General features: G+C 39.2%; 1 protein-coding gene across 1 annotated transcript in view; it reads left to right on the top strand.

Annotated features, from left to right (window-relative positions):
* The window catches only part of MICU1 (mitochondrial calcium uptake 1), a 283,476-nt gene that overhangs the window by 85,474 nt on the left and 179,614 nt on the right, over positions 1-18,388 (top strand). The window contains exon 4 of the mRNA XM_072628225.1: positions 11,534-11,696. Within this exon, the coding sequence (XP_072484326.1) occupies positions 11,534-11,696 (163 nt within the window). The remainder of the gene's footprint in view (positions 1-11,533; positions 11,697-18,388) is intronic.

The raw sequence follows: 18,388 nt of genomic DNA on the forward strand, positions 1-18,388 counted from the left end.
CACAGAGGTGTAAGAGTTCTGAGAGATCGCTGCCTGCAGCGATCATTTTACAGATGATGCACCTGAGGCCCAGAGAAATCAGTTGAGCAATAAGTGACAGAGCCAGGATTTTAACCCAGTTACTCCTGTTCCAACTTTGGTATTCTTTTCCCTGCACCAAAGAACCTTTGCCTTCAAGACAGTTACATCCTAAGGAGAGAAAGTATGGGACTGATGAGGAAATGGAATCTCAATGTGAGGTAGGAGGAGTCCTAACAACTAGAAGGATGAAGAAAAGCCTTTAACTGACCCTTGAAAAGAGCTGGGCATACAGCTGTGGAGGTGAGGAGAGTAAAGGCATTTCTGGCATAAAGGGTATCCTATGCAAAGTCATACAGAGGGGAGATGAAACATTCCATATACAGAATAGCAAGGAGGCCAGTGTACACAAAACAGAGTACATAAAAGGAAGGAACTTGAAATAAATGTGGCAAAGTCATCTGGAACCAAATTGTGAAGGACCCCTAATAACAAACAAGAGTTTCTAGCTTAATTTCAAGTCAATAGGAAGCCACTGGAGCTTTTTGAGCAGAGAATGACAGGGTATCAGTTGGTGGCTGTGTGGAGAATGGATTGACAGGGGGAAAACCTGGAAGCAAGGAGATCAGTTAGGAAACTATTGTAAAGGGATAAAATGACACCTAGACAACTTCAGTGCAACTTCTAGTGAATTTATAAGTTCTCTGTCACAGGTTAATCCTTCAGTGTTATAATCCATCTATTAAGAAACTTAACTTTTCAGCTCAAGTCCAAAAGTACAGGAAGCTATTTATTTTATTGAGAAGGTTCATTTGTATCCATTAGCAGTTTTACTTGCTCTCCAGAGAGGGGAGATTTCCATTAAAAGATAAGCTTAATCATGTTTCTTAATTTGCAAAATACCATGGGCAAAAAACTTTTGGGCAAGCATTATCTTTATAGTAAGAATATCTTTACATCCAGCAAATGGTTGCTATAACTGGGTGAGACCTCATCCTGACACACTGTAGCCTTTACGAGCAGACAGTATGTAATCTCATAACAAATATATAGGAAATCTTAATAAAGGCAAAGTGTTTTTCTAAAATGGAGGAGGAGGTGGCTTAAATGTTCCTAATGATCCTTGTTATGTTTTCTCTCTTGGCATAAGGGCATACTAGAATCAAGTAGGCTTTGATTTAGTGCTTTTAGAACCTTGAATTTGATACTTAATGCATCTAATTGTAAAGGTGTGTTGTTGGAGAGCCAATTATTTGCATGGTGGCTTAATTTCCAAGTCAATATTGATTAAATTTAGACTTCCTAGGGCTTAGCTAAATGACATGAATTTTATTTTTAAAATTATTTTCTAAACTGTGACATAATTTGGAAAAACTTTAATTAACAAAAAGGTAGTTGCAAGGAGCTGCATAGTTAAAATAGCTATTTATATGATTTTATCAATCATAACCTGGCTTGAGAGTATATGTGATACTTTTTATTCAGCTTAGAACATGATAATATCATATATTCCTATCTATCTTGTTATATGTGGCAGGCTTTATTTTATTTTTTAAGTTTCACTGATGCCTTTGACTTTTGTATCAGTCATTTCTGGACTTAAATGTCATCCTGCCCCTTATAAATGTCAGCCTTCCCCTTATAATAAAGCAAAACAGTTTTTTTTAAAAAAAGCAACAAACACAGTAGCCAAGTTGGACAATACATAAATTATTTTGTCTGTCATACTTTAAGTCAGAGGTGTCCACTGCAGGCAAAACTCCTAAGTGCTTCAGGAACTAGAATAAAATGTAGTTGGGAAATGTTTCACAAAATAAATAAAAATATAATACAACATACATAATATTAATTTGTGGTTTTTTACATTAGGATGTGGCCTGCAGGGATGTTTCTGTTTTAGGTCGCAATTTTTAATATAGATTTTAGAAATGTATTTGAAGATGATCTACCATGTGTAGGTTCTTGGGTCAGTCATTTAACCTCTGTAAGTCTCAGTTTTCTTATCTGTAAAATGAAGGAATTGATCTAGGTGACTTCAAAGGTCTCTTCCATATCTAAATCTGTGATCTTATGATATCTCGTTTCTTCTTTAAGAGTCTTTCTTGAGCAATTAGATATGGAATAGGGAAACCAAAGTTATGAAGCCAACTTGGCAAATTCCTTAATCTTTGATGTCTAATTATATAAAGTTTCCTAATAAAGTGCTCTGTTCTTTTCATTAGGAAGGCTTGAAAGTCTTCTATTTCATTAAATATACATTTTTCCCCCCTTGAAAGATTATACTCAGTTTTGCTAGGTAGATTTTCTTGGTTGTAATCCTAACCCTTTGTATTTCAGAATAGGATCCTCAGCTCTTTATTTCTTTAGTGTGTAAGCTGCTAAATCTTGCGTGATCCTGATTGTGGCTCCATGATATTTGAATTGTTTCTTTCTGACTGCTTACAGTAGTTTCTTCTTGACATGGGAGCTCTGGATTTGGCTGTAATATTCTTGGGAGTTTTCATTTTGGGATCTCTTTCAGAAGGTGATCATTGGATGCATTCCATTTCTGTTTAAGGTGTTATTTTCTTCAATATATTTTTGTGCCCCTTTTACCAAGCTGTTAATAATGTTTTCATAATTTTCCTGTATCATTCTCATTTCTTTTCTCAGTTTTTCCTCAGTTTTTTTTTTTGCTCTCCATCCTTAACTTTTTTTAATTTAACTTTTAACATTCATTTTCACAAAATTTGGGGTTCCAAATTTTCTCCCCATTTCTCCCCTCTCCCCACCCCAAAATGCCGAACATTCTAATTGCCCCTATCACCAATCTGCCCTCTCTTCTAACATCCCTCCCTTCCCTTGTCCCCATCTTCTCTTTTGTCCTGTGGGGCCAGATGACTTTCTATACCCCATTACCTGTATTTCTTATTTCCTAGTAGCAAGAACAATACTCAACAGTTGTTCCTAAAACTTTGACTTCCAACTTCTCTTCCTCCCTCCCTCCCCACCCATTCCCTTTGGGAAGGCAAGCAATTCAATATAGGCCATATCTGTGTAGTTTTGCAAATGACTTCCATAATAGTCGTGTTTTGTAAGACTATTTCCCTCCATCCTATCCTGCCTCCCATTTCTTCTATTCTCTCTTTTGATCCTGTCCCTCCCCAGGAGTGCTGACTTCAAATTGTTTCTTCCTCCCACTGCCCTCCCTTCCATTGTCCCCCCCACCCTGCTTATCCCTTTCTCCCCCACTTTCCTGTATTGTAAGATAGGCTTTCATACCAAAATGAGTATGCATTTTATTCCTTCCTTTGGTGGAATGTGATGAGAGTAAACTTCATGTTTTTCTCTCTCCTCCCCTCTTTTTCCCTCCACTGAAAAGTCTTTTGCTTTCCTCTTTTATGAGAGATAATTTGCCCCATTCCATTTCTCCCTTTCTCCTCCCAATATATTTCTCTCACTGCTTAATTTCATTTTTTTAAGATATGATCCCATCCTATTCAGTTCACTCTGTGCTCTTTGTCTGTATGTGTGAGTGTGTGTGTGAGTGTGTGTGTGTGTAATCCTACCAACTACCCGAATACTGAAAAGTTTCAAGAATTACAAATATTATCTTTCCATGCAGGAATGTAAATAGTTCAACTTTAGTAAGTCCCTTATGACTTCTCTTTGCTGTTTACCTTTTCATGCTTCTCTTCATTCTTGTGTTTGAAAGTCAAATTTTCTTTTCAGCTCTGGTCTTTTCATCAAGAATGCTTGAAAGTCCTCTATTTCATTAAAAGACCATTTTTCCCCCTGAAGTATCATACTCAGTTTTGCTGGATAGGTGATTCTTGGTTTTAGTCCTAGTTCCTTTGACTTCTGGAATAGCATATTCCATGCCCTTTGATCCCTTAATGTAGAAGCTGCTAGATCTTGTGTTATCCTGATTGTATTTCCACAATACTTGACTTGTTTCTTTCTAGCTGCTTGCAATATTTTCTCCTTGACCAGGGAACTCTGGAATTTGGCCACAGTGTTTGTAGGAGTTTCTCTTTTTGGATCTCTTTCAGGTGGTGATGAGTGGATTCTTTCAATATTGATATTGCCCTCTGATTCTAGAATATCAGGGCAGTTTTCCTTGATAATTTCATGAAAGATGATGTCTAGGTTCTTTTTTTGATCATGGCTTTCAGGTAGTCCCATAATTTTTAAATTGTCTCTCCTGGATCTATTTTCCAGGTCAGTTGTTTTTCCAATGAGATATTTCACTTTATCTTCCATTTTTTCATTCTTTTGGTTTTGTTTTGTGATTTCTTGGTTTCTCATAAAGTCATTAGCCTCCATCTGTTCCATTCTAATTTTTAAAGAACTATTTTCTTCAGTGAGCTTTTGAACCTCCTTTTCCATTTGGCTAATTCTGCTTTTGAAAGCATTCTTCTCCTCATTGGCTTTTTGAACCTCTTTTGCCAATTGAGTTAGCCAATTTTTCAAGGTGTTATTTTCTTCAGCATTTTTGGGGGGTCTCCTTTAGCAAGGTGTTGACCTGCTTTTCATACTTTTCTTTCATCTCTCTCATTTCTCTTCCCAGTTTTTCCTCCACCTCTCTAACTTGATTTTCAAAATCTTTTTTGAGCTCTTCCATTGCCTGAGCCCATGGAATATTTATTTTGGATGTTTGGGATACAGAAGCTTTGACTTCTATGTCTTTCCCTGATGACTTCCTCATTGGAAAGGATGGAAGGAGATATCTGTTCACCAAGAAAGTAACTTTCTATGGTCTTATTTTTTTTTCCTATTTTGGGCATTTTCCCAACCAGTTACTTGACTTTTGAGTCCTTTGTCAGGAGTAGGGTATACTCTGGGGACTTGTAAGATATCAGTTCCTCCAAGGTGGCACAATCAAGCATGTACTGGTCTGGGCGCAGGGAAGGATTTTTGTGCTCAGAACCTTAGCTGAGTTTCCTCTCCACAGCCACCTGACCTCCAGTTCCGCCAAGCTAGCACTGGGCGGAATGGAATTCAGTCAAGCTGTGGGGGCAGGGCCACTATTCAGTGTGAGACAAAGACCAGCTCAGCCAGGTCCTCCACCCAGGGCCCAGGTAAGACTCAGCTCTTCAGTGCCCCCAGGGGTTTTTACGCTCCAACAACGAGCGGTCTGTACGGGCTGCTGTGCACCCTCTGTGGCTACTGCCTGCTGCTGGTGCTATGGGAAGGCCCTTCTCCCTTCCTGGTCAGCTGATAAAACTCGGTCACTGACCTTTGGTGCCTGTGGGTTGAGGGATCTGAGGCCCTGCTGCTGCAACTGGAGATTCCGCCCCTGAGGTGTCCTCCTCCCAGAGTCTCATCACGCTGGCGCGACCAAGCCTGGGCTGGGCTCCGCTCCGTGTCTGGCACAACTGGCGTTTCTGTGGGACTTTCAGGTTACCGTGGGGTGGAAATCTCCTCCACTCTGTTGTTCTCCACTTCTGCTGCTCCAGAATTTGTTAAGAGTCCCTCTCTACAGGTATTTTGTGGGCTGTGTGGGGAGACCCTATGTAAGTGTGTCTTTCTAGTCCGCCATCTTGGCTCCACCCCTCTCTTATGTTTTTTTCTAACTGCTCCAAAAGTTCTTGTTAGACTTTAGGTCCAATTAGCATTTTTCTTAGGCTTTGGTTCTGGTTGTTTTCACATTGTTTTCTTCTAAGTTTGTCTCTTGTTCTTTCATGACACTGTAGTAGCTTTTTATGGTTAGGTTCTTTTTTTCTTGTTTGCTCATTACCCCTGTCTACTTCTTCACTTTGAACTTTTTGTTTAAATTGAGCTTTGTTTACCTGGGGATGGGGAGGCACAGTTTCAGGCTTCAGGCTTCTTTGTGCTGGTATTTTCAGTGCTGGTTCTGGGGATCTGCCACTTTTTTGGTGCTTCCAAGGTGGTATGAGGCAGGGAGAAGTGTGATCTCTCTTCTCCTGGTCTACAATCTGGTTTTTCCCCAGGAAGGGCCCCTGATCATCCCCTGTACCCACAAACATTAGTGCACCTCTCTGCCTTGGAACTGTGACCAGAGCTCCTGCTCCCTTGTAACTGATCACCAGCACTCTTCTCCATTTCCAAACTGCTACATAGAACATTACTGGTCTGAGGGCTCCCAAAGCTGCTACTGGCACTTGTGCTACTGCCTCTAGGATCTGCCTCTCATGCTACTCCTTCCTGCCTCAGTGTCACAGACCTCTCTTGCCCATCTCCTAGATTAACAAGATAAAATCTCCTTGTCTTAGACTGGAAAAATGTCTCACCCTGACCTTTTGTGGATTCTGTCACCCCAAAATTATATTTGAGGCGTTATCTTAAAGTTGTTTGGAAGGGAATATTGGGAGAGTTCAGCTGAATGGCTGCCTCTCCTCTACCATCTTGGCTCTGCCCCTACAGTTTATTTTTTAAATGTAGAATTGGCTGAATAGAAAAGGAGGTACAAAAGCTCACTGAAGAAAATAATTCCTTAATAATTAGAATTGAGCAAATGGAAGCTAATGACTTTTATCAAGAAACAACAAAACAAAACCAAAAGAATGAAAAAATAGAAGAAAAGGTGAAATAACTCATTGAGAAACTGACTTGGAAAATAGATCCAGGAGAGATAATTTTAAAATTATTGTACTATCTTAAAGCCATAATAAAAAATATATATTGAATTGCTTGCATTCTTAATGGGGATCAGGGTGGGAATGGACAAAGGGAGAGAATTTGGAACTCAAAAGTTTTAAAAATAAATGTTAAAAGTTGTTTTTACATGTAATTGGGGGAAAATAAAACACTAAATAAATGCCTTCAATATTCGGATAGGGAGAACTTACCACTCCCTCTAAGGTATTCCATTCCATCATTGAGCAACCCTTATTCCATCTTCCTATTGATCTAAAATCTACCTGCTTGTCACTTCTCTCCATTGGTTTCTACCTGCTGGATCCACAAAAAATAAATCTGCATCATCTTCCGCAGAAGAACTCATTTAAAAAAAAAATTGAATAATATTTTATTTTTGCCAATTACGATATAAAACATCATAATTAACATTCATTTTTAAAATTTTGAGTTCTAAATCCTCTCCCTCCCTCCCCTTGCCTCTCCCTGAATGAAGTGGTAAGCAATTTGGTTATGGGTTATACATGTGCAATCATGCAAAACACATTTCCACATTAACCATCTCATGAAAGAAAACACAGAACAAGAAAAAAGCCATGAAAAAATACAGAAAGTAAAAAATAATATGCCTTCATCTTCATTCAGACTCCATCAGTTCTTTCTCTAAATAGCATTTTTCATCCAGAGTCCCATGCAGTTGTTTTGTATAATTGTATTACAAAATAGTTCTTGAGATGTTTAGTAAATCTATCGATCCCTCCTCACTGCTCACCTTTACTGCCTCATGTGCCTTCTTCTCCCTAGGCCTTGTTCATTCATCACAATTTTCTTATCCTTCAGCCTCCTCCTCCGTGTCCTCTTGATAGTCCACTTTTTGTTAGTTTCTCTCTCAAGGTATGCTACACAGAAATAAACATGATACTACAGTTGGATCCAGACCTGTGTAGGTGCAGCAGGATTATTTTTCTCTCTTGATGTGAATTCTGTACTTTTATTCTTAGGCCACATTCTTTGACTAATGCAGCCTAAAGTTGTTTTAGCTTTTTTGGCAGCCAGGTCATGCTTCACTTAGAATGAGCTAATGACAAACATATACACCAGTTTTAGATGTATGGGTGTTTGAGTGGTAGTGATTAGAAGGATTCTCTGAGTCTTTACCACCAATCAAGGAATCTAACAGTCAGCCATAGAATCGTTCTCTCTGGCCACTAAATTCTTACCTTTCTATAAGAGACTGTACTCTAGATCCAGTTAGCTATCTTACATTGAGTGATGCTAAGCATCAGGAGATGAGCAAGAGTGTGGATGCTTTAGTGAAAGCTATCTGCCTTGTATTCAGCACCACCTTACTAATAGTTGTAATTTGAATTGGAAAGCATGGATCATATTGTGTCACATTGCATCGTTTTCAGTTAAGCCCATTCCTACTGAGTCCTTGAGTCTTGAAACTACTAAAACAACTGAAAAACTCCTCAGATGTTTGCTGAATGTTAGTGCCATTGATAAGATTTTCTCTAAAAAAATCACTCAAATTTAAAATACAAGTTGCTGGGGATGGAAGCTCAATTCCAAGTGGACAGTCTCGGGCGGGTAAAGGTGGGAACTTCTAAATCTTAGAGTTCTCACGAGACCCCCCCAGGAAACGACTGGGAATCGAGGTGAACCGAACTATCTCGTGTATTTCCGCCTCTTCCCGTGAGAAACATGATGGGAGAGAGCTCTCCCCGCCCTCGAGATTGTCCCGGATCTGGGCACACTATTGTTATCTAACAGCACGGTATTCAGATGCAAACTATGCTGCTGGAGAGTTTAAGTAGGATCAGGAAAGCCTGAAAGTTCTCTTGGGCTGAGGGGCGCGGAGCGGACAGGACAACAAGGCTCCACTTGTCCTCTCTCCTCTCTCCCCTCCCCCTCTCTCCCCGCTTATACTTCTACTTCCAATCTCTTATTGTAAGATCTTTGCCTCCTTGGGAGATTCTTCGCTCCCTCCTAAGGAAGAATTCCCCTGCACTTGTAACTAGACCCTGAAATAAATCTCAACCCTTGTTCGACTCTGGAACGTCCTTTCTCTCATACGAGCATCCGGTTTGGCCAACCGAAGACCTCGGGAGGTGAGGTAAGAAGACTCGGGTAGCCCTCAGGCCTCTAGGCCTGGCAGTTGGCGCCCAAACAGGGACTGGGAGCGCAGATATCCTGGGTGCTTTGGGAACACCCGGAAGGGGCTGTGAAAGACGCGAGTCCCGAATCCTAGATTCGGAAGGAGAGAAAGAGTGAGAGTAGCTTCCCACACCCATGGGAAAAGGGCAGGGATGGGGAATCAATTGCCAGTAATAAAGCCAGAGGAACAGGAGGTCTGGGCTGAGATACTTTACAGGGAATGCAGGGAGGCGGGGGTCACTATAGAGTTAAACGACCTCCGATAGAGGTAAGGGAAGACTCGGGTAGCCCTCAGGCCTCTAGGCCTGGCAACAAGTAATGTCAGAAACATTCTAGTTATGCATTTATACAAATTAACAGATTCTGGTGCTAAAACTAAGACTATTGGGCAACAGCTGCTGCTTGTGAACAGATCTGTCAAGCTTGAATCACTGATCATATTCACACTCATAAAATGTGGCAAAAAAAAATTTTTGAATGTTTTTTCACAAATTGCTTCACAGATGTTGAGGAGCATCAGTGTTTAATTTTCTACTTTACCGCCTTCCAGCAAGAATTATGCAAGTATGGGAGGAGAATTTCTTTTCCCATAATACTAAATAATCATCATCTGTGCCCACAAAAGGCAATGTACAGAAAGAAGGGTGATCTTAATGTCTTTTGATAAGATAAACTTCCATTTTAACTTACCCATCCTCTTGTATTGAGAAATTTTGGGTAAAATATTTGATTTGATTGGGTGTTACTCAAACATTTGTTTGTGCTTTTATCAACTTATCCTCTACTAAATAATCCATAGGAAAAGAAGCCACAATCATTTGTTGAAGAATTTGATATTATTTAAATTTTTAAATCCTGTTGTTCCAGACCTATTTTGCTTTTGACTGGGTCTCCATTATATGTGGTGATAATTTTAATTTTTAAAAAATGTTAATGTTTAAATATGTGCATGTATATATGTGTATATCTATCTATCCTTATGTTTTACTAGAGGTATTTGTGTTTTTCAGTCATTTCAGTTGTGTCTGACTCTTTGTGATCCCATTTGGGGTTTTCTTGGCAAAGATACTGGAGTGGTTTGCTGTTTCCTTCTCCAGCTCATTTTACAGATGAGGAAACTGAGGCAAACAGTGTTAAGTGATCTGCCCAGAGTCACACAGGTAGTAAGTCTGAGGCCAGATTTGAATTCAGGCATTTTTGGCTCCAGGCCTGGTGCCCTATCCACTGTGCCATTTGACTGCCCTCAAGTAGAGGTATTATCATCTTTCAAATTCTTCTTGTCAGTTCCTCTTAAAGATTATTTTCTGTCTTCCTTGTCTTTCCCCAGACCTTAAACCCAGTGCAGTCTGAAGTCCACAGATTGCACACCAATAGGTCACTGCCCAAACTCCACTTAATGACTTTTCTGGACCCTTCTGGCTTCAGAGTGATTATCAATAGTAACTGTAGCTCTTTCCCTCCCAGTTTGATTTACTTATTCTTTTCTTTTGCTCATTAAAGGGGCCATTCCCTAATTACTTCTTACCTCATTCTAAGTGAGTACCTGAATAGGCCAAGGTCTCCCACTGCATCCTGGGCCTTGAACAGCTCTCCCTCACTCAAAACAAAGTCAAGTGCAAGTCATATCATCATTTCTCTGAGGTCATGGTCTTTGAAAACGAAGAACGAACACAGACAGACAGAAATATGTAGAAAGACTCAGGCCTGCTATCCTTTGTTTACTTCACAAAACTAAATCTGTGTTTTAGTTTTGATGTTTTAAGAAATGATAGGCAGCCCTGTATACTGTAACTAATACCCTTTATGAGGAATAGCCAGGTATAGTGGCTAGAATGTTGAATTTGAACTTAGGAAGATTTGAGTTTGAATCCTACCTCAGACAGTAATTAGCTGTGTTACCCTGGGCAAGTCATTGAGCTTTTCTTAGCCTCAGTTTCTTCATCTATAAAATGGGAATGATAATAGCACCTACCTTACAATGTTGTTGTAAGGATTAAATGACATAATGCAAAAAAAATGTGTTTTGCAACCTTTAAAACACTATGTATATGTAAGCTGTTAATATTGCCATATGTCTGAATTTCTAAGTACAGTTCTCAGTCTTACCTGTTTAATACAAGGACACTCACACTACATCTTTATTTAAACAGGGTAGCATTTGTTGACAGGCTTCATGAATATACTGAAAGCTTTTCAGGATCCACAAAGCCCTCCTTTGCAAAACAGTAATATGAACAGTGGCTCATTTGGTTTATAAATAGGTATTGATATTCAAGCAAATTCAGTATTTTTTTTGTTAATAATTAGTTTTCAGTTTTCAGCAATCACCTCCATAAGTTTTAGATTTTTCTCCCCCTTCCTTTCCATGATGTCATGCAATTTTATAGGGTTCTACACATACATTCATTAAATACATTTTCACATTAGTCCCGTTGCATAGAAGAATTAAAACGAATGGGAGAAACCAAAACAACCTAACAAAATAGAAAAGTCTGCTTCATTCTGAAACTCAGTATTTTTTTTAACTGAAACACCCACTCATTTATCTAAACCATTTTGTTAATTTTTCTTAATTGATGACAAGGTATTAATTTGAGTAAAACTGACACCAACATGTAGCCCAAAAAGTTAAAGAGAAACATTGTTGGAGAATAGTAGTTCTTAAAGTGTTTCCCTTCTAGGGCTGTTGTGAAGATTGAATTAGGCAATATATATAAAGAGCTCTGTATAAAATTGAACTGCTACTTTAATACTAATGATTCTCAAATTTATTTCTTAGGTGATGGAATATGAGAACAGGATTCGAGCCTACTCCACTCCTGACAAAATTTTCCGATATTTTGCTACCTTAAAGATAATAAATGAACCTGGTGAAGCTGAAGTATTTATGACTCCACAAGATTTTGTGAGATCCATAACCCCCAACGAGAAGCAGCCAGAACGTAAGTTAGTGGAGCAGAGTGGGAAGGTTTGCTAAGTTACTGGCCTGGAAACTTTTTTTATATGTTGCATGAATAATATTCTTTAACATCTTTCTGCTTTCAGCTAAGAATCTTAGCATTTATTACAATGTAGTTATTGGTCTCAGCATTCCTCTGTGGAAAATAAAGACCATGCCCACATCATCTGGATAAAACTCTGTCAGTATAAGGAGACAAGAAAGTAGCTCACAAAATCTGTAGTAATTTACTCTTGTATTTGAAGCCTCCAGAGGAACTTCTTTGAGATAAGTAAGCTAAATCTCTGTGCTTCAGTGTGAAGGATTATTTCCTATATTGGCGATGGAAAAAAGCTGGTTCTTACTTTCTTTAAAAGTGATGCTTAAGACTACCAGTGGAGCTGAGGCACATGGTGGTTACTTGAAGTCTTTTTACCTACCACTAGTCAAAAAATTAATATGAGCACAGTGATGATGCAGGAACTTTCTTCTACCCCTCTGTGCTTTCTTGGGCTCTTTGTTATATCTGCTCTGCCTTCACTTCCCATCTTCTCCAGTCTTTACCCTATAGTTAACTAGTTCAGCATTACTCTATTTTCTACCCTTAAATACCTTGCATACTTATATTGTTGCTGTGCTCGTTCCTTGCCAAGCCTTAGCTCTGGATTGTCCCCACATCCCAGATACGGTTCACTTGCTCCTACCCACATGTTGCTGAATGCACCTGAAGCTAGCTACACAAGATTGCTGGCTGGGTACCTGGCTAAGTCCATGTTATTGAACTTCACATGAGCCCTCACTTCAGCAAGGCAGTCCTTTTCATCTTCCCTAATTGATTCCCCATCTTACTCCCCACAAAAGCTACTTGAAACCATGTCTTCTTTCCTGAAGCTTCTTATACCTCCACCTCTTCCTTTTCTCTCTTTCAGTCGAGAACCTCATCTCTGACTCAACATGATCTCTCTCTTCTGTTCTCTTCATCTAAAAAACCTCTCAATATTATCTCCCTACTCTTTCCTTTTTTCTTATTCAGTCTGCAAGTGAAGTGACTGTTCTTGCCCAGGTCAACCCCTCTACGTATGACTTCAATTCCATCACCTTCCATGTTCTTCAGCAGATTTCCACCTCAGTCATCCACTCTCTCTCAAATCTTTAATCTCCTTATCTATAGTCTTCAGACATGTTTATGTCTCCCCCAACCTTTAAAAAACAAAAACAAAAAAAACTTTCACTAGGCCCTAACATCTCTTTAATCCATCGTCCTGTAATTCTCCATCCTTTCTGAGTCCAACTCCTAGAAAAAGCTGTCTGTGCTTGCTGCCTCCACTTTCCAGTATTTGTTAGCTCTTTGTAAGTCCAGCTTCTGGCTTCATCACTCAAATGAAAATATTCTCTCCAACCTTACCTGTGAGTTCTTGTTAAATCGGATGCTCTTTTTTCACTCCCATCCTTCTTGACCTGTTTGCTGTAGTTGACACTGTTGACCTCCTCTTCCTAGAAATTGTCTACTCATTCTCCTCTTGCCTGCCTAAGCATTCCTCAGTTTTCTTTGTTAGTTCATCCTTCCTATCACACCTTCTAACTATGGTGGTTCCTCAAGGCTCTGTCTTAGGTCCCGTTTTCTTCTCCCTCTCTCTGAGTGATCTCATTATTTTCCAGGGGTTTGATGATAATGTCTGTGCCAGCACCTTTCAGATCCAGATATTCTGCCCCAGCATCTACCTAGAGCTTCATTCCCACATCATTATTGGGTATTTCCAACTAGATGTCCCAGAAATGTCTCAAATTCAATACATCCAAAAAGGTACCACTATTCTTCTAGCCTCTCTTGTTCATAACCTTGACATTATCCCTAACTCCACACTTTCCCTCACCCCGTACAGTCAACCTATTGCTAAATCTTTCCATTTCCACCTCCCCAGAACTTCGCGTTTGACCCATCGCTCCCAAACAGCTGCCACTTTAAGTCCTCATCTTAGTTAAAGGATGGGGAATTTTGAGTTTACCATTTTTAGTTAGCCTGATAATTTCAACTTGAGTCCAGAATAAGGAATTGGTAACTTGACTGGAGCAAAAAGGAATAAGTTAAGCTACATATAAGACTATTTAATGTATCAAAGTTTGAAATGGTGCTTCTGGTAAAGACTTCATTGGGAAAATGAAGGTTTTCAATGTATTAACAGGGGAACTGAGGCAAGAAGAAACATTTCCATTTTCAGTTTTAGGCAATATCAACATTTCCAGTGGTTCATCCCCTTGGACAGCAAATAATAAGAATTTCACAGAGTTCCATCAAGTTTTGGCTATTGTCTTTGCTGTCAGAAAAATTTTTTTTGTCAGAAGTTAAGTCAGAAAGAAAGTGATAGCAGCAAAATTCTTTATCATTTTATCTTCTAATGACTAAATGTTTTATAAGTACTGTCTCAGGGAAAATATGAGCCAGGCTAGCATATTAGAAGTATTTGGCGAGGTAAAAGAACAATATATATGGGTATTGTAATGATTTTTGCTTTAAACTTAAAATGCTTTTGGTTGATTCTTTCCCGGCCCCCCCCATCAAAAAGTATTATAAAGGTTTTATAGATCTTGTCCCTTTCTTTTTTTGTTATTTTATTTTAGACTCAAGGGCCAGAACACAAATATAGAATAGAGAGAAGAAACAAAAACATATCATAAACTTAAATATTGAAGCTTAAATACAAAGAAAGAAAAGGAAAGCCTGTTGTGTGCACAGCCAAGCATAAGAGAGGATTCAAAATATGTAACAATAAATTTTCATACAGTTTGTGTTGAGAATTGTCCATCTTTTCTGTTTTCTTATGAGTTTCCTTTTGTTCTCTGCTATGTACTTTTTTCTTTTTTTCCCCTCTCCCCCCCAGAAGACTACAATAAAGTTTAGATATGTTTCTCTGTAGCTATAGATATATACACATACATGTATATATACGTACATACCATATACTTTCCCAAACGTATTCTACTCCTGACCTTTGTTTTTATGTTTGTGTATATCTCGTTCCCTGTCCCTCCTGCCTCCTCTACTTTACTTCTACCCACTACTTTGCCCTCCTATTACTTGCCTGTACCCCTCCAAGGATCCCTCCCCTATTCTCCCATTCCCATAAATCTAAACACCCTTCTATACCCTTCTTTACTTTTCCCTCATTCTCCCCTCTAAAGATCCCTCCCTTGTCCTCTCCCGCCTCCCTGTGCCCTTACCATTTTATTTTTTCAGAGTTTAGAAGACTTTTATACTCCTGTAAATATATATATATATATATATATATATGTATAATTCCTTCTTTAAACCCATTCCCAGTGAAAGTAGATTACCAGAACTGCCAGCCCTCCATCCCATCTAATTCCTCTATATCAGTTCTTCCTCTTGCACTTCATTTGTATAAAATAATTACTTTTTAACTGTTCCTAAATGGTTTTACTTTTTAAATTAATATCATAGCCAGTTTACCCCAATCTTTCTTATGAGCTACCCAGTTATTAATAAGAATCTTAGATATACACTTTACGTTTTACACATATAAAAGGTAAACAGTCTGTCCTTATGAATCCCTTATAATCAATCAATCTTTGGTATGTGCCTTATATTTCTCTTGATTCTTATATGTCGAATCTTCTGTTGAGTTCAGGCTTTTTTTTTAAGACAGTCTTGAAAAGCCTGAGAGTATATCAAATGTTAATTTTTTTCATTCAGGATAATACTTAACTTTGCAGGGTATGATATTTTCGGCCAGAGCCCCAGTTCTTTAACTCTTCAATATATTGTGTTATGAGACCCATGGTCCTTTAATGTCTCTGCTGCTAGGTTTTGTGTGATTCTAATTGTGGCAGCAATCATATTTAAAGTGTTTTAATCTTGGTGCTTTTAATATTTTATCCTTGAGTTAGGGGTTTAAAAATTTGACTGTGATATTCCTCAGTTTTCCCCATAGGATCTCTTTTAAGTAGTGATCAATGGATTTTCCCTGTTTCTACTTTCCCCCCTTGTTCTAATGCTTCAGGGCAATTTTCTTTAATAATTTTTTTTATTATTTTATCAAGTTTCTTTTCTTGATCATAACTTTCAGTTAGTCCCATTATTTTATATTTTCTCTTCTTGATCTGTTCTCCAAATCTGTTTTTCTTATATTTTACTTTCTCTTCTGTTTTTTCATTATTCATATTTTGTTTAATTATTTCTTAATCTCTTGTAATTTCACTGGCTTCACTTTGTGCAGTTCTAATTTTCAGGGTGTCATTTTCTTGTTAAGATTCTGGAACTTGGCGGGGGGGGGGGGGAAGGAGCCAAGATGGCGGAGTAGAAAGGTACACATATGCTAGCTCCAAACCCACGGCCCATAAAATACCTATAAAGAAGAACTCCCAACAAATTCTGGAGCAGCAGAAGCCACAGAACAACAGAGTGGAGCAGATTTCTGTTCCAGAGAGCCCTGAAACCAAAGCTCGGACACCAAAGATCTGTCGTGCCCTGGACCGGAGCAGAGCCCAGCCCTGCCTTGGCCGTGCAGCACCAAGAGGAGTAGATCTGAGCAGGCTTCAGGGACTTAATCTCCAGCAGCAGCGCAGGTCCCTCCACCCATGGGCGCTAAAGGTCAGTGAGAGAGTCTTTTTGGCTCAGGAAGAGGGGAGTGGGGTGTCCCCATAACTCAGGCCCCCTCGGGAGGCAGCAGCAGAGGCAGCAGCAGACAGGGGCTCCCAAGGCAGGCAGGGGCTCGGATCCATTGTTGAAGGTCTCTGCATAAACCCCCTGAGGGAACTGAGCCCTGTGTGGCGGCCCTGCCCCCACCTGAGCACCTGAACTTAATCTCACACTGAATAGCAGCCCCACCTCCACCCAAAGCCCTGAGGCTGGGAAGCAGCATTTGAATCTCAGACCCCAAGCATTGACTGGGCGGAACTGGAGGCGAGGTGGGTGTGGAGAGGACACTCAGAAGTCAAGTCACTGGCTGGGAAAATGCCCAGAAAAGGGAAAAAATATAAGACCATAGAAGGTTACTTTCTTGGTGAACAGGTATTTCCTCCCTTCCTTTCTGATGAGGAAGAACAATGCTTACCATCAGAGAAAGACACAGAAGTCAAGGCTTCTGTATCCCAGCCCACCCAATGGGCTCAGGCCATGGAAGAGCTCAAAAAGGGTTTTGAAAATCAAGTTAGAGAGGTGGAGGAAAATTGGGAAGAGAAATGAGAGAGATGCAAGAAAAGCATGAAAAGCAGGTCAACACCTTGCTAAAGGAGACCCAAAAATATGCTGAAGAAAATAACACCTTGAAAAATAGGCTAACTCAATTGGCAAAAGAGGGTCAAAAAGCCAATGAGGAAAAGAATGCTTTCAAAAGCAGAATTAGCCAAATGGAAAAGGAGGTTCAAAAGCTCACTGAAGAAAATAGTTCTTTCAAAATTAGACTGGAACAGTTCTTGCTACTAGGAAATAAGAAATACAGGTAATGGGGTATAGAAAGTTATCTGGCCTTACAGGACAAAAGAGAAGATAGGGACAAGGGAAGGGAGGGATGATAGAAGAGAGGGCAGATTGGTGATAGGGGCAATTAGAATGCTTGATGTTTTGGGGTGGGGGTAGGGGACAAATGGGGAGAAAATTTGGAACCCAAAATTTTGTGAAAATGAATGTTTAAAGTTAAATAAATTATTAAAAATAAAAAAAAAAAGAAAAGAAAAAAGATTTTGGATCTCCCTTTCTAATTGGTTGACTTTCCTTTCATAACATTCTTGTTTTTCTTGGTTCATTCTAACTTTTTTTTTAGTTTTTCTTCCATCTCTGTCATTTGATTTTTAAAGTCTTTTTTAATTTTAATTTAATTTTTATTTTTTAATTACTTTAAATTAATTTATTTATTTTGAGTTTTTAACATTCAACATTCACTTCCACAAGATTTGGAGTTCCAAATTTTCTCCCCAACTCTCCCCTCCACGCACTCCAAGACATTGTGCATTCTGATTACCACTTTCCCCAGTCTGCCCTCCCTTCCATCACACCTCTCCCTTCTTTCATCCCCTTCCCCTCTATTTTCTTGTAGGGCAAGATAGATTTCTATACCCCATTGCCTGTATGTCTTATTTCCTAATTACAAAACAATTTTTAGCATTCATTTTTAAAACTTTGAGTTCCAGCTTCTCTCTTTTTCTCCCTCCCCACCCATCCCCACTGAGAAGGCACAAAGTTAGATATGTTAGACATGTGTAGTTATGCAGAACACTTCCATAACAGTCATGATGTAACAGTTTCCCTCCATCCTATCCTGTCCCCTATTTATTCTGTTCTCTTTTTTGACCCTGTCCCTCCTCAAAAGTATTGACTTCTAATTACCCTTTCCTCCCATTTGCCTGTCCTTCCATCATCCCCTACCCCCACTTATCCCTCCCCCCCCTACTTTCCTGTAGTGTAAGATAGATTTTCATACTAAATTGAGTGTGCAAGTTATTTCCTCCTTAAGCCAAATGTGATGAGAGCAAGGTTCACTCTTTCCCTCTCACCTCCCTCCTCTTCCCCTTCATTGAAAAAACTTTTTCTTGCTTCTTTTATGTGAGAGATAATTTACCCCATTCCATTTCTCCCTTTCTCCTTCTTCCAATATATTCCTCTCTCATCCTGTAATTTTATTTTTTTTAGATATCATCCCTTCAGTTCATCCTGTGCCCTCTGTCTGTATGTATATAATC

Source organism: Notamacropus eugenii, chromosome 1 (assembly GCF_028372415.1).
Source record: "Notamacropus eugenii isolate mMacEug1 chromosome 1, mMacEug1.pri_v2, whole genome shotgun sequence".
NCBI classification, from domain to species: Eukaryota; Metazoa; Chordata; class Mammalia; order Diprotodontia; family Macropodidae; genus Notamacropus; species Notamacropus eugenii.